This window comes from Cynoglossus semilaevis, chromosome 6 (assembly GCF_000523025.1).
Source record: "Cynoglossus semilaevis isolate Cse_v1.0 chromosome 6, Cse_v1.0, whole genome shotgun sequence".
Taxonomy (NCBI): domain Eukaryota; kingdom Metazoa; phylum Chordata; class Actinopteri; order Pleuronectiformes; family Cynoglossidae; genus Cynoglossus; species Cynoglossus semilaevis.
Window position 1 is genome coordinate 13,245,530 of NC_024312.1, and position 24,914 is coordinate 13,270,443.

Genomic DNA, 24,914 nt, shown 5'->3' on the forward strand with positions numbered 1-24,914 from the left:
TGTCAAGGCGTTCAGTTGTGTGGTTGAGAAAAAAGACACAAGGCCCGCGGCTGATTTAATCCAGACGTAAAAAGTGTGTGAGAAGAGACACTTTTTTTTTTTAAACACCACAAATATGACGGACTGGTGTCGTACTGGTCTCCACCACTGCTGAAGGAAACAGAGGGACTGTATGTACTTCAATACATCCATCAATCTTTTGAGTTTTTACAGCCCTTTTGACCATATTTAAAGGTAAAAACGAGAGCCGAGACAACAGTTCCCACAGTCTTTAAAAGGAACGCTTTCCCAAAGTGAGTATCAACATGTCTGTCTAGGTTCTCGGTCATCCCGGTCAGTTTATCCAAAGCAGTTTCTGGACAAGTATTGTCAGAATAATCCTTGAAGAAACCCAGACGAAACCCAGAATAATCCTAACGAAGGTAACCCGATGGACCACAAATGGAGACAAAAACAAATAAAAGTCTCATAAACACAGCTTGACTCCGGTCTGTAAAGTCTGTGAATGAAAGCATCGTCCTTATAGAAAAGCCATGCAAACACAGGAAGGAACAAACACACTACATACACGGAGGCCCTCGGTCAGAGCTGGGATGCACACACGTGACCTTGCTGCTTTCAGGCAACTGAGTTTTCCACAATATCGCCATGCCTCCCTACGGCCACCGAGCGAATTCAAAATGAGAGTTTTACGTTCATTTCGATGTATAATTGATAATACTTTGATGAAGTAAACATATCACGTTCAATGAATACAGGATTTAAAAGTAATGAATGTACATTTTTAATCAGGCATCGGCCTCAGTCAGTCTAATCAGTAGGTCCGAACATCCGTTCTCTTTATTTAGAAGAAATAACACAGAAATGATATAAATTGGCCCTACTGACTGCTAAGACCCCGGATACATTCCCATCATTCCAGAAACAAGTACACGAGCCTCGGTTGAGGATGAACAGAGTCTTGATGTTCTGACGCCAATCTGGAGACACACCAAGCCTGGAGCTGTAATAACGGCACGGTGTGTCTCTACAGAAGAGGATAAATGTGGATAAATGTGCTTCGGTCCAGTTTGAAGAGAGAGAAAAAAATAACATAAAAAAAAAAAAAACCAAACCCTGTTCTACTGTTGTTCAACGCCTTCAGAACAGAACAGGGCTTTAATACAGCCGACCGGGAGAGCAAAACATGTCAAACACACTGTTCCTATACAGGGACACTAAGGATGCTCTGCCACGACCCACCGCATCACAGATTTCCGCTGTTATGGTCATGATGAGAAGATTAACAGAGACTTACGAGGAGATCATTTAGCAAACTTCATTACACCCTCAGGGCTCCTGGTCAACAGGAAATGTTCACAAGAGGGCCTCGGTTTTCCACCGCTAAATGCAACGACTGTCGGAAATGAAAAAATCGAATCCGGACAGTATACGCACAACATGAAGACAATAAAGATAACTGTCCTCGTTATCAGCATATGGATCAGAGCAGCAGGAGAGCTGCCAAAACCCACAGAGGGCAGTCATGCGCTCTCGCCATGGAAACTGTAACTTTGTTACAGGGTCATTTTGGAAATTGAGATTGTGTCTTTAAGATGCTGGGGCAGAGACGTGCACAAGTGTGCCGGATTGGAAATTGACAGGATGCGCTGCCGAGGGAGCATTCGATTTTATGTAGCCTTTCGGCACTTAAGCACCGGCAGTAAAGCTTTCTTCACCTCGCACACAAGAGCGTTAAATTCACCGGGCAGTCCCACATGTCCCATTTGGACAAACCAGGACTGTGGGACTTTCATTTTTCACTTTGAAACCTCTCCAAACCGTCTTCTCAAGGCCCCGGTGGTGAAGCATCAAAAATGAACTAAATCTATATATTATAATAGATATCTAATATTAAATATTAAATAACCAATTAAGCAAAAATAAAAAATATTCCAGATTAAATACTTGGGTTTAGGAGCGGGGGGCAAGGTGGACTCTGCTGTTTTGGATCTGAAAAAATTTGAGAGTAGCAGATCAATCTTTAAAAAAAAAAAACAGAGGACGTTGCCGTTTCACATGGCAACATTAACAGGTCAATGTAGCAAAGTCAAATATTTGAGTGTTTGATTTTCTGTAATCAGTCGAGTGACGATAACGTGCAGCAGAGATGAGATTTAAAACTGTAAGGGGAACAAGATGAGCCAGCTCAGAGGTTTCATACAATGCTTAGGTGACATTTAAAAACAACAACAACAACAACAACAACCATGTTTTGACAGAATTATATTCCACTCTACAAACCTGTGGCTTAGAAACCATGTAAAAAGCAACAGCGAAGATGAGTGTTGTGCTATAAGTAATATGTGAAGAAGAAAAAAGCAAAAATAAATTCAGACTGCCTGTCGATTAGTGTCTAAAAGATGGCGTGTGTGATAGAAGATGGTGGCCGGTTTGAATCCCATAGGTTATGGTGTTAAGTGGAAAAGGCACCAAAAACTCCTAACACTAAAGAATGTGTGTGTGTGTGTGAATGTCATTAGCTTCTTTCTGTTGTGCTTTTGAACGCCTACGTCAAACTGACGTTCATTTTAATAGGAAACACTGAACCCATAAATCAGCGGGTCGGGACGTTCCTCTGCCAAACATTCTAAATGAACAGAAACTTCCAATTATCATATTCACAGGAGACGCATGTTTCACGACAAACAAGCGACTGTGTTGATCAGTGTGTCACGCATAAAGCAACTGAAGCAACATTTAGTCCCACAGTTTTCAATTGTGGCTTAGCATCCATGATCATTTCCACCCAGGAACGCAGGGAACACAATCAGCGTAAGGTCAACAGGAAACCAAAAAAGAGTATCTGCTCCCCGTCCCACTGGCCCCAGATCTAATCAAAAATCATTTTATAATATAAATATCAAATATAAACGTATTCTTCATAACAGACAAGAGTGGAATAAGAATCAAAATCAAACTCAAGGCTCTTCAAAACCTGCATGTAGTGCTGACATGTTTATAGACTGGCAAATGATTTGATGACTTTTCTCTCTGTCTCTCGTTCTATCATAATAATAATAATACATTTATAATGTTCTTCAAAACAGAGACACGGAAGTCAACTTTTATCATCATATCCCTGAGGTTTTATTTGGTTTTCTAAATTTAGTTCAAAGCATCCTATAAGCAGCACTAAGCAACAGTTGGGAGGGTTGGTTTTTTTTTTTTGGTTTTTTTTTTTTGGTTTTTTTTTTTTGGTTTTTTTTTTTTGGTTTTTTTTTTTTGGTTTTTTTTTTACAGCGGAATCCCACTACGCACGGACGGACTGCCTGCGATTTGACTCAGGTTTAAAAGCCCCAAACAGCAGCCACAGGTCAGAGCGCAACGATTTCTCTGTGTTCGTCAGTGATTGGAGGGACACTTTACAGCCCCTCTGGCACTGAATCTGCGAGGGCGCACACAGGGGCAGTGCCATGCACACTCCTGCGTACGCGCTGCTGCTGAGCGGAGGAAACCAGTCAGTGGTTGTTACTCCTCCGACTGATGACCTGACCATGGGGGCGCTCGGAAACGACTCGAGGAGTCCAAATGGATCGGATCCGTTCGCGAGAAACGAGGACGTGGCCCAGATGGAGATCATGGTTCTGAGCATCACCTTCGTGGTCGCGGTGATTGGCAACGTGAGCGTCCTTCTGGCCATGCACAACACCAAGAAGAAGATGTCGCGCATGCACCTCTTCATCAAGCACCTCAGCCTGGCCGACCTGGTGGTCGCCTTCTTCCAGGTGCTGCCGCAGCTCTGCTGGGAGATCACCTTTCGCTTCTACGGCCCGGACTTCCTCTGCAGGATCGTGAAGCACCTCCAGGTGATGGGGATGTTTGCCTCCACCTACATGATGGTGATGATGACCCTGGACCGTTACATCGCCATCTGCCATCCCCTGAAAACTCTCCAGCAGTCCACCAAGCGCTCATACATCATGATTCTCTCCACGTGGGTCTGCAGCCTGGTGCTCAGTACTCCACAGTACTTCATCTTCTCCCTCAGTGAGATCCAGAACGGCACGCGCATCTACGACTGCTGGGCGAACTTCGTCGAACCCTGGGGCGCCAAGGCGTACATCACCTGGATCACCGGGGGCATCTTTTTGGTCCCGGTGGTCATCCTGGTGCTGTGCTACGGCTTCATCTGCCACACCATTTGGAGAAACATCAAGTACAAGAAAAGGAAGACGACGTCTGGTGCTGCTGCCAAGAAAGGACTGATCGGGAAGAATTCGGTCAGCAGCGTCACAACCATATCAAGGGCAAAGCTGAGGACCGTGAAGATGACTTTTGTCATCGTTTTGGCGTACATCATATGCTGGGCGCCGTTTTTCACGGTTCAGATGTTGTCAGTGTGGGACCCGAGCTTCCAGTGGGCTGGTAGGTGTGCGTAAAACCAAAAAAAAAAATTTAAAAAATTAAAAAATTAAACGCTACAACCGAAATGTCCCGTCCATAATTTGCGCAAAAACCACTTTACGCACGTGTTTTCTCGGCATAGACTGTACAAACATGTGAATATGTTATATATTTAAAAAACAAATAAAAAATATACTATAGTGATACATTTTATTACCCTGGAGGTCAATAAAAGATTTTTCTTTATGTTATATATGTATACATGTTATATATATATATATATGTATATATATATTCACAAATATCCATGTCTATTTAATTATTGCATTCATAATGTTGTATCTACACTACTTTATTGATTTAATGCCCAGCAGACTTGTAATAAAACTGACAAACTCCTATAATATTTTTATTATTTTAGTGGCATCAGAACAAACATATTAGTTACATATGTTTTTGGTTTTTATGGTGTTTAGACTTTTATGTTTAGTATCATTCCCTCGCGTCACGTTTTTGGTAGCTACCGAATAATTCCAACATTCTGCGATTTTCCTGTGCCAGACGTTTGTTGGATTAATTACCCCCTTCCTTTTTCCTCTCCCTGTTCTTTAGATTCCGAAAACACAGCAGTGACTCTGTCTGCGCTCCTGGCCAGTCTCAACAGCTGCTGTAACCCCTGGATATACATGATCTTCAGTGGCCACCTTCTGCAGGATTTCGTGTACTGCTTCAGGTGCTGCCATAAAACCAAGACAGACTCCAAAAAGGAGGACTCGGACAGTAGCATTCGCAGAAGCACGCTATTGACTAAAATGGCCAACCGCAGCCCCTCGGGCAGCACTGGGAACTGGAGGGAACTGGACAACTCTCTCAAGTCCTCCATTCAGACGGAGTAAAAAAAATAAAAAACTGAGTGCTTAGAGTTATGGGAGTGAGCGCAGTTCTGTCAGGAACACGAGGGTACAAAAACAGCATCACTTTATCTCGACTCTGTGCAGGACTGCCAGTGGCTGCGATGTCTCCTACACCCCAACCTAATCTAGACTACGCACACAGTGTATAGGAACATGTTTGACTGCAACCAGACATCAACCGAATGGCATGTCTCCAGAAAACACTAGCTAACATTCAAGGTTGAGGGGGCAAGCGGAGGGGGGGTTTACGTCATGATTATTTTGTTTGTTGCAAAATATCAAGAGACTCTTAGAAGTAGTTTCCTTCTGGTGCTTTTAAGGAAAACAGAACACAAGTGCATTTTCTGCTGGTAATGTCACTCTCAGCTGTGGCCAAAGATGTTTTTTCCCTCTTAAGGCAATTGAAAAAAAATAAAATAAGCCAAATGGTTTGAAGTGGCGCACACATCCAACCAAAGGGTCTAGAAAGAATTACCCAAAAACAAAATCTGTTTCTTTCGCTTTTTTTGGAAAGCACAAAAAGTGCATGTTTTGGTGATTTAGCCATAATTATCCACCAGGACTGTTCTCTTCAGATTTTTTTATTTGCCAAATGTTTGTTTTTCGTGCCAAAGCAGATTCCAACCAGTTGGGGTTCATTTCTGTTCAGCAGATGGGAAATAACAGGACATGGACTGATTAAACACAGGATCACACTCCGGGGGCTGTCGTGTGATTGGCCAAGTGTCTGCCCACTGGCCAAAATGACCTTCCCACTGCTATTACAAAAAGTCGAGAAGAAGACATTCCACACGTGCTACGTCAACACACTTTCAAGTGTTTTTTTTTAACATCCTGCACCGCTGGGGGGGTGGAGGTGGTGGGAGGTGGGGTGGATGATTGTGTTTTGGCTTCTTTGACGTTCCAGACCAAAAAAAAAAAAAAAAAAAAAAAATTCCTGTGTACATCTGTGATGCGTGGCACTGCAGTGTTTCTCAAACAAACATGAGTAACCCCAGACGGAAGGTGTAAAATATGATTAACCAGATGATTCCATATTTGTACATACACTGTGTTTAAAAAATATCGATAATATCAAGAGAATGTTACGTTTATCTGTTCTGTGTAATGATTTGTGTACATCGAAGGCTCGATGTCCTGTAAATATACATGTCGGAATATTCACTAAGAAATACACAGTAAGTTACTGGATAAAACTGGTTCTGTCTCCTGTTCTCACGGCTGACTGTACGATTCATTATCAAATATGTCAGCATGTGGTATATCAACCTGAACACATTTCATTTACATGTCCTGCTACCTTCAGTCCTAAAACCCAGAGTTGGGCATTACTCCGGGACTGCACTGTGCTGCAGGATTCCAGCTGAACGTGTGAATCCAGCGCTGGTGTCCAATCACACAAACTGTACAATTCCTCAAGAGGAAAGTCATAATTCAACATTCCAACATTAGAGTTCGGGTGTTTCTCAATAATAAACAAGTGAATCATAAACGTTTATCTCTAGCAACAGTGTGTTCTGCCTTATACCTTCTTTAAGGGAAGAAAAAAGACTGTAGGAGAGTACAGTAGGTGGCAGTATTGTGATTTATGTTCTGCTAAAGCTGCTATTAAATCCCAAAAAGAAAAAGACAGAGTCGGAGGATTTGCCAGGCCTCGTCGAAGAGCAGCTATAGCTACAAATCAGCTACAAGTTTTCAGGAAGGGTGTGTTAGAGGATTTAAAACATACACTAAATATTGAGGTGGACAGCTCAGTGAGTTCCGAGCACCATCTGCAGGTGAGTAAATCCAACTCAATAACAGAATACTGCCGATTTCTGTGGGCTAATACGGTTACACAAAGTACATCAACGTATATATTACATATGTATTTATGAAGTATACTGAGTGTATGTCCATAAATATAAATATATGGCGATCAACTTTGGTATTGGTAGAACTCTTTGGTTTCATTTTAACAGTAGCCTGCAAGTCAATAAAGTGTGTCGTTGTTCTAGGTTTTTAAAATCTAATAAAGACTTCTGGTTTCATGGCTCTTTTGAACTGACCGTAGAAGATCTGTCTGATAAGCTACAGATGGCTCTCAGTCCCTTTTTTTTTGTCTCAGGCTACATTTCTCGATGTGGTTTCACATGAAGTTAAGGGGGGGAAAAATATTTAGTCAGTATTTTGAACCAATGAGGCTACAGGAACCCCAGTGGCCTGTTGGTTTGACTGCACATTTGACAGTAGTTGTCACCATGTCACGCAGAAATTTCTAATAAAATCACCTATAAAATCACACATTTAGAAACAGTCCTGGCCTTTATTGCTGGTAATACACTCTTCATAAACTGACAGACAAGTATCTGAGGAAGTTCATGTAAGAGAGAGGAGGTGAGACCCATCCATGCTTGGAAACATTAGCTCTTTTATACTTAATGTCAGTTGCCGAACCAAAAACCAATCAAACCACTAACAGAAAAACCTTTGTTACTTTAAATGAACATTTCTTTTCAATTTTATTCTCTTTTTACGTTGGACAAATTTAATTGGAATGGTCATTCCGCAAGTGACTTCATAGACCACTTCCAAAACTACAAAGCTGGTACCATATGTTGTTCAAAAGGCCTTGGCATTAGCTTTTATTTTTATTATACATAATAATAACAACCCTTCACGTAATGCTTTTACCCTGATGGGCTGTTTCCAACCTACAGCTCCGGCCATATCGCAATCAAAAGGGATTTCCTGCAGGAAGTTATAAGAATTAATCTGTGGACTTTAATATACGACCAGATGTATAGTATGTATAGTAGTTCATTTCTGTCAGCAAAAAAAAAAAAAAAAAAATAGACATATAAAAATCAGCAACTGTATCAGCAGAGATTAACTCTTGCATTCCTAAAGAAAACATATTTGGTATGCCAATCACTTAAAAAGCTGCTTCAAGACATACGGCTTAATGTCAAAGGTCAGAGTCTAGACTGGGCAAACACTTACAGGAGGAAGTTGCTTAAGATTCCCCCAGACAGTAAGGACTGTTTCTCCAGTCAGGAGAAAAACAGATATTGTTATCAAAACAGTCAGACACTGACAGACAGATAAACAGAGCGCTTCCATATAATTGTACTCTGTTGCTAATTCTAACGGTTAGATCACTGCTGTTATTATTACTTAAACTACAATGTCTATATTATAATATTATCCTTAGACTGCATTAATATACATATAATGGCAGTATAATGGCTATACACAGTATATACAGCTATAACATTGCTGCTACATTACAATATTATATTGCTTTGAAACATATTTCTGAGGGTTATATTATATTATTACAGCTGCTATTATTACTTTATACTTTTTTAATAATACTCTTTGCATACTTTTTTATTGTATATCTACAAAATCTATACTATTACATTCATATAATTTGTATTATAATTCCCATTATATTGCTCTTAATTATACTTTGAATTCATTTTTTTAGAATTCTCCTTACAGTGTTCTATACATGTATATGTACAGCTGCATGCGACAAATAAAGATGCTATATGTACAGCTGCATGCGACAAATAAAGGTCTTGAATTACAAATATTGCCTTAAATGTTAAAGTTATAAACAGCCTGGAACGTTTCAGTCAAACGTTTCCTTTGTTTTGCATTCAAACTTTTCTTCAACAAAATTAATTAATCGCCAAGAGTGTCTGAAAACCACAAGGCGATGCTGTAGAGATCAGAATGAGCTAACAGAGAACTGACACTTAACCTTTGTATCCTTCTTGGGTCTGATCTATCGACACCAGACAAAAGCAATGACGCGGTCTGACTCGATCAGAAGAGTGAAAGCAACGGCTGCAAACAGGTGTGAAGGTCACAGTGATCTGAGCTCTCTCTCTCTCTCTCTCTCTCTGTATATATATGTGTGTGTGTACATACATATATGTACATATGTAGATATGTATACACACATACATATATATATATGTATATATGTATATAGTTTTTCACAATGTCCCACTGCGGCCTGGTACCAAATGACCTATGGACTCGTTCTGGCCCGTGGACCGTGGGTTGGGGACCCCTGATCTTCACATAGGCAAAAAAAAAAAAGCAGATTTTTCCCAGATTAGATGACTTCTTCTTATAATAGTACACATATATAATACACGGGCCAAACGTTTGTCATTTAATCCACACATCTGGATGCACGATTGCTTGGCATTGCTCTGTTAATCATGTTTTCAAAAATAAATACGTTTAGATTGGGACAGGGTTGAACAAATGCCAAGGAAATCATGGCTTCCCCACTTCGTAAACAACCTGGACAATGTCTCCCTTTGGGCAGACAAGCCATGTTTCCCAGTACTGAGTGGACAATTGTGTCCCAAACTGTCCCCCCTACTCCTGAAACACTCGATTTTTCTCCTTAAAAAGAATAGGCCGAACAAGTGTTTACTATTCATGTTGCAACGTTGATTTCTACAAAACCTGAGGTTTGCAGGTTTTATCAGGGTTACACAACCCTTGGTTCCATGTAGATAAGAATAAGTAATAGAAGGGGGAAGTTCTCCAAACCCCGGTCAGAATGGCCATCAAGCCCACCTCCTATCCCCACATCTGCTTTTCCTTCTTCCTGCTCTATTGTTCTCCTTCCATCGTCTTTGAAAAACACACTCTTCTATGTGCAATTGTGGTAAATTAATCACTTTTCCAATTCACGCAAACAACAAGTCTCAACCCTGTTTTCCAGCTCCAGCCATGTCCTCGGAATGTAAAGTCTCAGAGCGTAGGATAAGGAAGCTCCACCACCTTAAAACCAGAAATGGGAACTGGAGTCTGAGCCTCGCACTTCAGTCGCGCAAACAACAACTCAAGACTTGACTGAAGAAATTTTTTTTGCAGTTTTTTTTTTCTGATCAATATTTCATTCATTTACCTTTCTATAAATGATATAAATTAACTATATGCATACAACATACCGCATGTTACTGCAATAATAATCAAAGCAATAAATACTATAGTGCAGGCAATAAATAACATACACCAATGCAGCGTTATCACGGCCAGATGGCATTGCTTGATGAATAGTCATACGAGTCAGTTGAGACTTGAACCATGACTTGGACCTAGGACAAGATATCAGAGACTCAAAGATGCAAGATTTGACTTGTAATCAAATATGAAGACCTGAGTCCCTGATTTGGGACAAAAGACTTGAGTATCGTCCCTCAAAAGCTAGACACTTGACTTGGATTTGAACATCTCAGGACTAGGTTCCTTATTTAATAAAACCCTGCCGGCTGTTGTGCAGCAAACTTTCTGTAACCTAAGCCTGACGTTCCCGGAGACGTTTGCCTAACATATTGTTCTAGTTCGTGTCATCACCGTTTCTGTTTTACCAAACAAATGTGCACAGCTGTATGTCTTTTGCTTACTCGCAGCCTTTAGTGTGAGCACATTTCTGAGGTCAGCTGTCAGTGTCAATATATTTATTGTTTCCCACAGGCAAAGAGTCAGTTCTTGGCACTGAAAGCAGGGTTTCTAGCAACAAGAACAAAAGTCATGACCAAAGCATGACATTGTAAAAAGAATGTAAACTTCTCACACTTAATGGTGGAATCTGGGATGTGTTTTGTGTATCTAGAGTAGGGAGGAAGTGACACTGTGGTGGTTCACAACAGCTCCAGCTGACGTGAAAATCCTGTTGCTGGAAAACTGGGACAGATGCTGTTTGAATCACCTTCCCTGCAGGGGGCACTCTCGGTCATTTATACAGAAGTGGTCCGACGGTCTGTATTTATCTATATAACATAAATATCTATATATATATAACATAAAACATCCTGGTCTTTAACTAGTTCCCTTCAGCAGTTGCCCTAAAAGATGATCTGTCTCCATCTCACCCCTTTCTCACCTCTTTGGAATACTAATGGTCACGCTATATATATATAAATATATATATATTTATATATATATATATTTATATATATATATATATATACATATATATGTATGTATACAGTATATATATATATTCATATATATATACATATATATTATCTCTCCTCAGCACATCTCCAAACCATCTCAGCATGACCTTTTGCCCTTTGCCTTCCTGCCTCCTAACCAAACACCAGTGAGTCTTGTAAACATTCAAACTTGCACTGCTGTCCTTCTGTCAAACATCACGTTGACCACGCTTGTCCATAGAAATCTTTGGTAGAGTAGGACTTAGAGTTGCTAAAAATATATACAGCATATACTGAAATTTTTTTAATTTAATTTATAAATGATATTTTCGCTGTGATTGTTAGAGGCATAGCCAGGTCTGAATTTTCCTGGCCCTCCAACATTCTTCAAACAATACTTCATCTGAAAGGGCAGACCGTTTGAAGGACACTTTGATTGCTTTCACTGGCCAACATAAATATGGCCAATTTAAATATGTAAATGTCAAATCAAAGAGCCGCAAATGTTCAGTGGAAGCTTTTAACTTACAGCGTCAGAGAGGATTAGCCTACAGGCACCATTAATGACACATCGTGTCACTACCCCGTCAGTGGAATCAGTGTGCAAAAGATCATCTCCCTCTAAATAACTCAAAAAATAATACAAATGCATTGAAATTAGAATCCATAAAAAAAAAAAAATCAAGATTTAATTGTGTGGTAATGTAAAATAAAATCAAGATTTAATTGTGTGGTAATGTTTTACTGGCTGGGAATCTCAGCTTCGTCCTCTTCTCCTGCGCTGTACAAGCATTTTTAAAGGTCTCTGATTAATAGAGTGTATGCCCTGACATGTCTTCAGACTCACGTCACAGTGATCTGTGGGATCACAGACTGTGGGATGCAGACGTGCTACGTGAGGGCTGAGTGTGGGAGTCAGACGTGCTACGTGAATGTGCAAATGAGGCAATAATCAAAGGCAGGTAGATCAGAGGCTGCACGCCATGTTATCGGCTCAGACATCCAGTCTCTATATGTCACACTATCAGGCACGAACACGCAACAAGACCACACAGCGTTCTACAGGCCATAGAATTCACCGAGAACACAGCGTTTCGTTGCCTGGTGCAGTATCAGAAATCAACCCATCAATAACGAACAATGTCAGAAAGTTTGGCAAAGTTTGAAGGTTAAACAAAAAGGCTTTAACTCAGTCTGACATAATCAGACGTTTGTCCTCGGCACACAAATGAGTTCACATTAAAAGGAAGTTAACAAAAAAAATAATACGATTATTCTGGAATTGCTATAAAAGTGATCAAAAATGGCTGGAGTTTTGTAACCTAAAAGTTAACAAAGTAAACACCGGAATGCCATTGATGAGACAGAAGTGAGAAGAAAAATACCGATTTGATTAGATCGCGTGTCAAACTCGAGGCCTGCGGGCCAAATGTGGCCCGCCAATTCATTTGGTGTGGCAGGAGGTAAAAAAAAGCATGAGCCTAAAACTAAAGTTCACGCTGCTGAGTTTCTATACCTGAAAATAGGTTAAAAAAAACACTTAAATATTTACTTCCTGGAACATCATGTACTTAACTATTGTTAATTGAAAATTAACAGGAAAAAAATACTCCATTATTTTTATCAATGTGGAACAAAAAATCTGCCCTAAATATAGATTTCCCTAAAGTCACATCAGTCTTTAGTTTGGAACGGTGAGTGACACGCACACAGCTGCACACAGCACCACCACCACCCAAATATTTGATGGCTTCACAGAGGAGTTGTTGCCTAGAAACACGCAGCAAGTTGAACCGGCTCAGTGGACAGTGATTAACGAAATGTTGCTGCAATATTTTCCCTGATGAAACCCACAGGTCAGAGAAAATCCACCCCCTGTTTTATTATGTCAATCACGCTCCTTAGCCGTTAATGTTCTTAAGCCGCCGTGCATGGTTATCACAGCATTTCCCCAGCATCTCAGTAAAGTGAAGATGCCCTGGGAGACGCATTTTATCTCCTGATTTGTTTCCACACGATTCTCTTTTTGGGCTCAGTGATGCGGCAAACAGGTGGATAATGCTGAGAAAACTGGGAATCCATGACCAAAGTTGTAGGAATAATTCCTTTAAACTTGACATTATAATTTGTTAAAACAGGACAGTAAAAGGTTCTGTGGGCAGGTATGCATGTTGAGCTGCTTCCTTTAAACTTGACTTTATAATTTGTTAAAACAGGACAGTAAAATAAACAATAGTACACTACCTAAATTCTCTCAGGTAATTTAATTCAGTTTTGTTAAGGCACCAATAGACCCATATACTGTCTTCCAGGACATTTTAAAGCCTGTTGTTCTGACTGAAAAACATGGGGGTGGGCAGCTTAATATTATTGAAACCATTTCTCTACTACTTATTCATATATTTTTATAAACCGTCGCAAACACAAAAACTGGGAGGTTCCTTTTTTTACTCTGAACCTTTCAGCATTCAGCGACTACACGTATTTGCATAGCCATTTTCAGTTACGTAACATCAGACGTGGCTGCACATTTTTGTTGTGACCAGATGTACCATAGGTAAGTGTCGTTTGGAGGACAAGTCCTTACGCTTTTCACCAAGAGTTCTTTGATGAGATGCAAAGTGTCATCCTGTGTGAATTGCAAAGACGGGAGACGTTCCACACAACGACTTCAAGGTTTGAAAGCTTCACGCACGATTAAGATTGTTGCGTTGTAGTGTAGCGTGAACGTTGACGATAGAGTTTAAAATGATCCTCGTGCAGGAGTTTGGCTCTTATTTTTATGGGATGCATCTGGGAAAGCAATAGTGATTAAATTTTTTAAATTAATATTACGATTACGATAATAATCACAGTTGTCACAATTAACTAATTTCCTGCATTGATTTGTGAATGACATTTTTAAAAATTAATCACTTACTTACTTTCGCAGGCATTTTCCATTTGAATAATTCCATCATCTGTATCAGTCTACAGTATACAGTACATTAAAAAAGTTTGTCATCATATTTGGGAATGTGGATTTATCACAATTACTTATTACTGATTTTAAACTGTAATCATCTTAGGGAACTAAAAATTATAAGATAAATCTAAACTTTAAAAGGGCCATAATTACAAAATCAAGAAACCATGGCTGTGGCACTCTCAAAGATACAGTATGGATTTCAGGTTAGGCTCACTTTGACAGCGGTGAGAGAATTCCATTTCATGTGACACACTATTGAGAGGGAAAATAGACTGAAAATATTGGACAAAATATCACACGCACCCCAAAAAAACGTCTTCCATGGTCCTGTAGATTGATCTAAGAGACACCAGTGAACCATCTTTTGTTGCCAATGACAGTGTTCTGGAGCTCTCAGTGTGAAGCTGTTCTCTCACCTCTGTGACTGGAACAAGCACACTCTGTGGGTAGATACAAAGCTTTATAAAAAAAAACTCCATGAATTCTAACATACAGTATGTTTCACGCCTCCATTATAAGAAGTACTATAGGGCTGAAACGGTACCTAGAGAAAAAGGCCCAGGGTTGCTGCTACGCTACTGCACAGTAGAAAGCAATCTCCACTGCAAACGAGCTGGCGGTAATCACTCGTGTCCCAGTGCTCCTGCAAACACACACATTAAACAAACGTTAACCACTGTTCACATCCTCAGCAGACGACGCTTAACACAAAACAAACCAATAATACCTCGGTAACTCAGTGCAGAAGAATACAATAAGCTGATAAATCGCAACTGGTTACATAATTTTATTTATTCATTTATTTTTTTTACATGAACTAATTCATAATCAAAACAGGTTAGAAAAATGACAATGCAGAAAAAAAAACCAACCCAATTGACTACAGTGACACCAAAGTCCAAAAGACACTGTCTGGCATCATGGCTGCAGCGTATATTCACACCAGCAGCCACAGACCGGGCTTACCCAGGTGCATCACACGCCTGATTCTAATCAGTGGGTGGCGAGAAAGTCAGTTGAAGCAAGTGACCCTCACTACAGATTAAAATGCAGTATATTATATATTCTGTGTAGTATTGGGATGAAAGCAAGATACCTTCATCTTTAGTGATAAATCTGTACATTACAATATAAAAATATTATAGGAGAAACAAGTGTTTTTGTGTAGAAGTCTGTCAACGAGGCTCACCGTTGTCAAGCTTTGGTTTTAAAGCCTCCAACTTTGTATAATAATAAAAACAAAAACAAAAAAACAAAACCCTCCAAGAATTCATGCAGCTCTTGTTAAATGGTGTGAGGCTTCACGTAGACTCCATACCTTTTTTTATACTCATTTTTGTGAACTGTAGCGAAATTGAAATGAAATGCGCATAGAACACGGTTGCAATGAGACAGCAAGCAATTCAAAGTACATCGACACTCGAACATATCTCTGTACTGCTCCATATTCATCCGGTAAAAAATACATTTAATACAATGTCACAGTGTATTTTTCCTCCATTTTTGCATGTTGTTTGGTTGCTATTCCTATAGCATTTAGAAATAAATAGCAAATGGGGAAATAAAAAGTTATTATCTATGCACATACTGGACATAACAGAACAAATATTTTGCAGTAATTGCCTCATTGTCTGAAACGCGGTTCTGAAACTCCTGTGTAGTTGAGAGTTTTACTGCTGGCCATAGCAATAAAACACACATCCTGCAATTTCCTTCCCACTCCCGGGGTTTTGATGACCCATGTTTATCTGCTAACTTCCACAGGCTGTGACATTAAAATGTATTATTAAAACGACATAAAAAAATAGAAGCATCTGATTATTGTTTTTATTACTGTTTCATGGTGTTTCTGTAACTTTGGTCAATTTCCACTTAGGAAAAATAGTCAACACTTGCTTTTGCACAATTACAACCAATGTTGATGTTCTGAAATAGACTCCAGAAAATAATGAAGATCAATACCTAACTGGGTGTCAGTTTTCGTATTTTGGGCCATCAAAAACTTCTGAGCGTCAAAACAGGATATCACATGAGGTTTTGAACTTTACAGTGAAAAAAAAGGTGTTGTTTACTAGAAAGTGAGTGTAGCAGTAAAGAAGACAAATGTTCAGACCAGTGGCCACCACTGGGAGCATTGACCAACCACAGTTAACTGTGAGGGAACAGATGGGAATGGAATCTAGTCCTGCCGACATACATAAATCACGCACTTACACTTTATCACCGGTTCTAGCAGTTATGAAGTGTGACCGAACTAATGTTGTGTCCTGTCCTGAATCAGAAAAAACACAACACGCAGATGTTGGGACGTGGCCTGGAAAGGCACCTCAAATGCATATGTGAAAGGTACTGATGAATTTAAAATAAAAACAACTAAATAACAACGTTGTGATAAGTGTGGTAAAGATAAAGGCCAGTAACCGTTCGAGAATGTTCTGTGAAAAGCACATTCTGTAAAGTTTACCAAAGAAATATTTTAAAACTACACAATAACTGTAACCCGCCCCCATTCACAATTTAAGCCATTCATAATTTAAGATACCGTTGCAGTCGTTTAAAAGTTCTTAGTAAAATGGTGACCCCTGTTGATCAGAGTTTGAATATCAACCAACAAATGATGCACATTAAAACTCATTAAATCGTTCCAAAACGAGAAACAGACTAATTATGTTTTGCAATTGGCCCGCACAGATTTAACTATTCGAACTCATGCATATTTTGTGTTAGCGGGGATTAGAGACGTTTCTTTGCGTTTCATTACTTTCCTCCGGAATTCTTAGCTAACTGGTGACATCTGCTGGTTACAAAATGAAACATTGAATCTTCAATTGCCAATCGTTTTGTTTCCGTATAGTACATTTGTACGAGTAATTCCAATTGTCCAGAAGAACTGTTTATGTTAAAGATCTTAGCCTGGCCATGTGAGGAAATGTGTTACGAGATATCGACGTTTACTTATTGGTTCATTAACGCAGGGCTGTTTATAGTTTCAGCATTCAAGTGAACAGTGTTTTTCTGTAATTTGTTTTCTACAGAAGTCAATTTATTTATTTAGTATCTCAATTGCAGTATCTCAAGTCATTACACCTGCAAACGGGACAGTATAACGTACAGTATAACTGTGAAACGGCTAGCTGATATCCCCATTTCTATAGCACTATGCTATACAGTAAACCCTTGTTTTTCGCGGGGTTTACGTTCCAAAAAGAACCCGTGATAGGCAAAATCCGTGAAGTAGAAATCTTTATTTTTTTTACAATTAAATACTCAGAAAAAGAAGAGAAAGAACGAACAAACCATTTTACAGTCTCAACCATTTGTTTCACAAACGAACGGAAGATTCATTAATTCCATAATGCCGACCTACAGCCGCATAGCTTTTACCTTCATTTAGCATGTCCAATAGTTTTACTTTATCACCGATAGACAGCATCTTCCGCTGCCTTTTGGTCCCTACCGCAGGTACTTTTGCCGGTCCAGAGCGTTTTGTCGACATTATGGGGTTTGATAAACTCGAAATTGCAAGAGAATTTGCACGTACGTAATGTCAATTTGGCAAGCTGTTTTACGTACGTGTACATATTAAACCGCAACGTTATTGGCGCACAGGTAGAGAAGAAGCGGAGTGACTTTTTAGCCAATCAGAATGCAGAACACAATGCACGATGCAAATCCGTGAAGTAGCGAAACCGTGAAAAGTAAACCGCGTTATAGCAAGGGATCACTGTACTTTATTCTTTTACCTTGTACTGTACTTAAGCTGCCGTCAACACTTTACTTTTCCTTATTGTGGGACGAGTAAAGTTTTGGTTATAAACTGTGGACGGTTAAAACATCTTTCTTCTGTTGTTAGACAGACATTCAAGAAAAACAACCAAAGAATAAGTACTGTATATATGTCAAATAAGTCAACGTTTTTAAGAAGGATTCAACAAAAAATAAGTAGTTGAACCGCATATTCTGATTCCAGACCGCTGCACACAACTATTGGGAAACCTTTCTGGTAATATTTAAAATTTGCTGTAATAACATATTGGAGAAAAAAAAAAAAAGGTCTTGTTTATTTACAAGGAACTTCCTAATTTTAACATTTGCCTGAATGTACTATTTTTTTTTCCTAACTCACAACACCTGCCCGATCAGTAATCAGCCTTTTCTCTACAGTATTGTTAGACAGCAGGGACTGTTCACAGCAACACCTGTTAGTCATGAAGACTCTCTGCAGGAAACCAGTGACAGACTGGTCCACTTGTTGAGAATGAACAGTGATTTGTAAAGATAATTATCCCATTTCAGATGTGAAATGGGAGAAAACACACAAAGAAATCTGTTCTCCAGGAAACATTTATTTGATCAAGAGACAGGATCGCATTTTTCCATCATAAACAAGTTAGTTAAATATTAACAAATTTACAGTCATGAGGAATGTAAAAAAAAAAAAAAAAAACCTCCTTAAAAAAAAAACCCAACCCTGGGACCCCACCCATAACCACAGTGGCACCAAAACAAGACCCTGGTCCTGCTGGAGCGCCATTATTTATGACGTTTCATTCAGTGCTTCACAGTTCATCTTTTTTTGTCTGCAAATAGAGAAAAAGGTAAAAATTATTATATTAATCAATTGTAAAATTTGCCACATGATGAAAGCTTTTTTTTTTTTAATATGTTCTCACCGATTCTTCATCTACATCCTCATCTACAATTTCATCTTTGTCTTGTGAGTCATCATCTGCTGACTCCTCCTCTGCCCCATCCTCTGGCTCCTCCTCTGGCTCTTCCTCTGGCTCCTCCTCAGGCTCCTCCTCAACCTGTAACACAAGACAAATCATTTAAAAAAAAATCTCAACAAAACTAATATAAAACCACACAACTGCAAAAACTAAGTGTCATTGATTGCTTTGACCACAAATACATAAACAAGAGCAGGTGGACTTGCCTGTTCGTCCACAGGTATGTCCATGCTGAGACGGAGCATGCGCTCTATCCTGTCTGCGTAGTCCTTAGTGTCAGCCAGCTGGTAGCCTGAGCGAAGTGTGGCCGTCTCAAACAGAACCATGGCTAGATCAGAAGAAGTCTGGTCCTCTGGGTCAACCTGAAGAACACAATGATAAAAAATATTTTAATGACAATGGAGTGTATGTAAAAATGCATAGCGTAATGAGAATACAACATGTCACACACAAAATGCAGCAATGATGTATGTTACACTTACAGAGACTCTGTTGAGCATCTGCTTGATGAGAGGATGTTTAGGGTTGATTTCTAATGTTTTCTTCTGGCTGGCATAATAGCTGAGGAAGAAAGAAATTTCATTTATTTAATACATGTTCAAAGATAATTGGCTTATTGCTTGTTCAACGTTTGCAAATTACGGTAAAAATAATGATAAAACAATGTCCACTGACTTTGTGGAGATGTCTTTTCCTGTCTGGTAAGCCTGTGCCTTCATGATCCTCTCCATGTTTCCTGACCAGCCGTACTGACTGGCAACCAAAGCGCAGGGTGAGTTGGTGAGCCTCTGGGAGAGGACGGCCTTCTCAATCTGGAGAAGACACCCAGAAAAGATTTGTATCAGTAACACTGCCAGCTAAACACACAACCGTGTGGCTACAACTTCTCTTGTGTGTTCTCAAATGTACACAGGGATCAAATGTCTACCTTGTCTTTCAGTGCATTGTCCTTCAGCCATGTTGTCAGAGGTTCAAACTCCTTCTCCACGGCTTCCCTCTTTTCTTTGGCCTTGTCACTCTCGTCGAACTTGACACCCTCCTTCGCCACATTCTGGAATCGTTTCCCGTCAAACTCGGGCAGCGCCTGGATGCAGTACTCGTCCACGGGCTCTGTCAAGTAGATCACTTCATAGCCCTTCTTCAGCAGCTTCTCAACAAAAGGAGAAGACTCCGCCTGCACAGGAAAACACAAATGAGTTTGGTTTTTTTACACAACAGGGTGTAATCTAATCGGGTTTTTTTTGTTTTGTTTTTACACAACAGGGTGTAATCTAATCATATTCTGTCATTAACAGCCACCTACTAACCTCCTTCCTACTGGTTCCAGCCATGAAGTAGATCTTGTCCTGCTTCTCTTTCATGCGCTCCACATACTGCTCCAGGCTAGACACGTCTTTCTCGCTGTTGGAGGTCTGGAAACGCAGCAGTTTGGCCAGACGGGTCCTATTGGAGTGATCTTCAATGACGCCCAGCTTGATGTTGGTTCCAAACTCTTTCCAGAACTTGTCGTTGTACTGCTCCTCTGCAATCTTCTTGATCATGTCCAGAGTCTTGCGCACGAGCTTCTTGCGTATCACCTGAACGGACAAAACATTCACAATGACTTTGTTTTCTTCTTTTGTCAAGTCTGTTGAATTGAAATATTACTGTTTTGGTACAATTATAAAACAAACAACACGGTTGTGTTCATTACAATGATTACCTTAAGCAGTTTGTGCTGCTGCAGAGTTTCTCTGGAGACATTTAGTGGAAGGTCATCAGAGTCAACCTAGCAAAACATGTTGATATCCTTAACACTGATCCACAACAGGCTAGTACAGAATCTTTTAACAGTCAGAATTAGACGACACTCACCACTCCCTTGACAAAGTTCAAGTACTTGGGCATCATGTCGTTAAAGTCATCGGTGATGAAAACTCTTCTGACAAAAAGCTGTGACAGAGAGTGAGATTTATTAACAACTAAGCTCATGCTGTTCTTAATAAGGAGTATGGTAATTCTGCATTTGCTTCAGGTTGTAGTCTCAAGATTGGCTTTTGCTGAATACACACCTTGATGAAGTCGTTCTTCTTTGAGCCATATTCGTCAAAGAGGCCACGCGGAGCTGAGGTGGGCACAAAAAGGATGGACCTGAAGGTAACTTCACCCTCAGCTGTGAAGTGGATGTGGGCCAAGGGATCGTCGCTCTCCTGTCGGAGAAAAGAACATTTACTTTTTCTGCATCCAAAAGTCAGAGTCTCACATACACTGCAGCAACAATACGGATGCACTAACCTTAGAGAAAGTCTTATAAAACGCCTTGTATTCATCCTCCTCCACTTCCTTAGCCGGTCTTTGCCAGATGGGCTTGATGTCGTTCATCAGCTCCCAGTCCCACACAGTCTTCTCAACCTGAAACACAAGAAAAAAAACAAACAAGGTTTTGACAACAAATTTAAAAAAAAAAAAATTGTAATATTTTGTTGTATTTCTAATCTCTACTGTAATCCCTTCTTACCTTCTTTGTTTTTGGTTTGTCTTTGTCCTCCTCCTCCTCTTCCTCTACCTCAGCCTCATCTTCAGCGGTCTCCTTCTCTGGTTCCTCTGTGGCCTCAGCATCTTCATCGATTGGCTCCTCAACTGTCTCAGTCTGTGAAATTGAGGAAAAACTGTGGTAAATGCCATTCATTTTACCAACCTTGATGATTATCGATTTATATATATATACACAAAATTACCTTGCTGGCCCAAACGTAGATGGGGAAGTTAATAAACTGAGAGTATTTCCTGACAAGATTCTTAATGGTCTCCAGCTCCAGATAGTCTGAGGCCTCCTCTTTCAGAACCAGCCTGGGGATGGAACAAAAACATTAAACTATATATAATTAAACTATATAATTAAAGATTAAAGATTATGGTTCACATAATCCAACATCTAATACAATTAAAGCCATGGTTCACATAATCCAACATCTAATACAGGAGCAGCAGAATGCGATTAAAAGTGAATACACACGTGATGGTGGTTCCTCTGCCAAGCGTGTCCCCACGAGGATCCTCAATGACAGAGAACTGATTGGAGTCAGACTCCCAGATGTGCTGGGTGTCATTATTGTGCTTTGATGTCACAATGACTTTGTCAGCGACGAGGAAAGCAGAGTAGAAACCCACACCAAACTGTCCAATCAGCTCCGAGGTGGACTGTCCGTCAGTCTGCATCTCTGTCATCTTGTTCAAGAACTCGCTTGTGCCAGACTTGGCGATGGTTCCCAGGTTTTTCACCAGTTCTTCTTTGGTCATTCCAACACCGGTGTCAGTGATGTGAAGCATGTTCTTCTCTTTATCAGACTGCCAATCAAAGACATATTACCCGTGAGTAAAATGTATATACAAAGGATATGTAACAAACTATCGCACACAATATTAATCATTATCTTCATACCTTAATCTTGACTGTCAGCTCCTCATTTCCAGTTAGGACATCTTCGTTAGTCAAAGACAACAAGCGGATCTTGTCCAGAGCATCAGAGGCATTGGAGATCAGTTCCCTAAGGAAGATCTGCAAAACAAAAACAAACAGTTATTTCCATGTCACTGCAGGTCATACTAAAAACAGGTGATTAGGGAACACGGTACATCAGCTGGCTTTGAAAATGCGAAAAGCTCGACCCACCTCCTTGTTCTTGTAGAGGGAGTTGATAATAAGCTTCATCATTCGGTTAACCTCTGCCTGAAAGGCATGTTTCTCAGATTTTTCTCGGATTTCTTTAATCTGAGCTGCATTTAGCCCATCCAACTGAATGGCCTCCTCCTCTCTGAAAAGATACACATCAAGGTAAGATCGTCAGCAATAAAAATTGCTACCCCACTGAAAGGTTTAGACAGAAGTTGTAACGTCTCTATGAGACTCCTGCAGCAATAGATTTACCAGCACAGACTTCTAATATTACTTTGGGTTTTATGTACACGAGTATGGTCACATTGACCTTATTGTGTTTAAAAAAGGTTTCTGTGACCTTTCTGATGGTAGCGCACACACAGTTCACGCTGCATGTGTGATCTGAGGGAACGGTCAAGTAAACACCTACCTCTGCACCACCTCATCATCTGTTCTGGAGCCATCTCTGCTTTTCCCCACATCCTCCTCCACTGTCCCATCAATGTCAACTTCGTCATCTTCTGCCTTTACAGCAGCTGTAAAATAGTTAGAATTCTTATTACAGAACTGCTTCGTGTTGAGATCCACATGTTCACCCTAACCCCTGATGGTTTGTCATCACTTTCACCACCACTGGTTGAAAGTATCCCATACTGCTGCGTGTCAATAGTTACTTAAACAGAATATGCAAAGTGTACGTTTATAAAGAGTTCAAAGACTAATTAGAAGAAATATTTTCAACTCAACATAACGACCACTAATTGATTTTATTTTATTCAGATTTACTTCGATGTTAATCTTGATAAATATAGTCTGATGATTGAATGCGACTAAGTTACATTATGGTCATGTAACACCCTGCCATGATGCAGATTTAACTGATTCGTGAGCAAGAGGTAGGCGGATGGTTTAAAAAAAAAAAAAAAACACGAAGCAGTTTAATACAACATTTCGAATGGTACTCATCGTAAAACACGAACGATTTTTTTTTTTTTTTTAAGATGCAAGATAATCGGCGATAGCTGTCCTACCCATTGTGCTCTAATTGGAAACATCTAGAAAAACTAGTATGAATAATGAATGCAGGCAGTTATTGGTAAAATTGTAAAACCTAAGAATTATGTAGTATGTTGTCAGCTGCACACAACCACACGAAAACAAACGTGTTCTTTTCTGAGGCCACAAACAAGAAGTGCACAACTACACGTTAATGTTAGCATGCTGGCTAACCCTGTTAGTCTGTATATTATGTTAGTAAAATATTTACAAAGAAAGTGAGCGATTTACTGGATATTTTTGCAACTCACCAAAGGCTAAGAGAGTGAAAAGTAGGCCTATGAGCCAAAGTCGCTTCATTTCGGTGATGAATGAACGATGCTGGATCTCAGAGCTGCTCAGACAAAAGCCGGAGAGTGAGCACACGCACTGACTGACAGCCTGTGCCACCAAATGAGCCCACTCTCTTTAACCCGTGATAGGCAGCCAATGGCTGCGCACCACGCACAAATTTCCACCAATAACATCACGGCACACGGCAGGTGAAGTCCAATCACCATCTTCAACATAAGTCGATGCCCGAAAATCGTGGCCAGCCACTATTGGCCGAGCCGCAGTCATCCGCACCTCACTTCCGAAAATTACTCTTTACTCATTTGGTTTTCTACTTTCATGTCTTTGCTATCTTTAATGTATTTTTTCGTTTTCTTTAGTATTTAGGTGTCAATGTCTAGTATATTAGTTTTGCAATACAATACATTGACACATTGATACAAATATATTGATTTTTACTCCTATTTTATATTAGTCGATATGGATGAAGTGAAACGTCCCTCAATCTAATAATACTAAAGACAAGGAAAGTTCCTGATCATCTACGCCATTAGTGCGTGACATTATTTGTTATTCCATGTCTGTTGTGATTTAGCCTCTAGATATCAGTTATGAAAATAATAATTATACTTCACACAGTGTAGCCTGGAGCACTGTATACACACACACTTGCTGTATTTAAACTACCACCCACATTACCTAATTCTAATTTAATTATAATTCCCAAGAGTTCAGATGAAATTGTTCATTTAGAGACATCCCAAAGGCATGCAACATACCTCCGAAATTACTCACGTTGCCTCCAGTTTGACCATATACATATTTCTTGATGTACATATTGTCATAGATTGTGGCACAATATACTGTTTTTGGGAATCAATTATATTATGCACTAATAAAATTCACTGAAATACACGTTTCATATAAATATCAAGCATGCATTGTCTAATCAAAGAGACAAGAATAGCTGAAATTGTACGTGGACCAGACAGACTA

General features: G+C 39.8%; 2 protein-coding genes across 2 annotated transcripts; one reads left to right on the top strand and one right to left on the bottom strand.

Annotated features, from left to right (window-relative positions):
• The first annotated feature begins 3,305 nt into the window (after positions 1-3,305).
• On the top strand, positions 3,306-5,288 carry avpr1aa (arginine vasopressin receptor 1Aa). Its single transcript, XM_008312179.3, has 2 exons — positions 3,306-4,407; positions 4,999-5,288. Exons 1-2 carry the CDS (start codon positions 3,456-3,458, stop codon positions 5,280-5,282), a joined length of 1,236 nt encoding a protein of 411 aa, XP_008310401.1. The 5' UTR covers positions 3,306-3,455; the 3' UTR covers positions 5,283-5,288.
• Positions 5,289-18,548: 13,260 nt separating this feature from the next.
• On the bottom strand, positions 18,549-24,050 carry hsp90b1 (heat shock protein 90, beta (grp94), member 1). Its single transcript, XM_008312181.3, has 18 exons — positions 23,897-24,050; positions 23,020-23,125; positions 22,605-22,746; positions 22,374-22,490; positions 21,948-22,279; positions 21,670-21,781; positions 21,450-21,581; positions 21,227-21,343; positions 21,004-21,141; positions 20,807-20,884; positions 20,655-20,720; positions 20,260-20,529; positions 19,881-20,126; positions 19,628-19,764; positions 19,435-19,513; positions 19,159-19,314; positions 18,896-19,030; positions 18,549-18,802 (listed from the first exon to the last, which is right to left on the bottom strand). The coding sequence occupies exons 1-18, from the start codon at positions 23,943-23,945 to the stop codon at positions 18,782-18,784; spliced, it is 2,433 nt and encodes an 810-aa protein (XP_008310403.1). The 5' UTR covers positions 23,946-24,050; the 3' UTR covers positions 18,549-18,781.
• Between the last annotated feature and the right edge of the window lie 864 nt (positions 24,051-24,914).

Bases quoted from the DNA above. Each gene is read 5' to 3' on its own strand.
- avpr1aa (XM_008312179.3), top strand. From the start codon at position 3,456: ATGCACACTCCTGCGTACGCGCTGCTGCTGAGCGGAGGAAACCAGTCA. The intron at 4,408-4,998 runs GTAGGTGTGCGT...CCTGTTCTTTAG, and splicing joins CCCGAGCTTCCAGTGGGCTG to ATTCCGAAAACACAGCAGTG.
- hsp90b1 (XM_008312181.3), bottom strand. From the start codon at position 23,945: ATGAAGCGACTTTGGCTCATAGGCCTACTTTTCACTCTCTTAGCCTTT. The intron at 22,280-22,373 runs GTATGAAGATAA...TTTGATTGGCAG, and splicing joins AGCTGACAGTCAAGATTAAG to TCTGATAAAGAGAAGAACAT. The intron at 21,582-21,669 runs GTAATTTTGTGT...TCAATTTCACAG, and splicing joins TCTACGTTTGGGCCAGCAAG to ACTGAGACAGTTGAGGAGCC.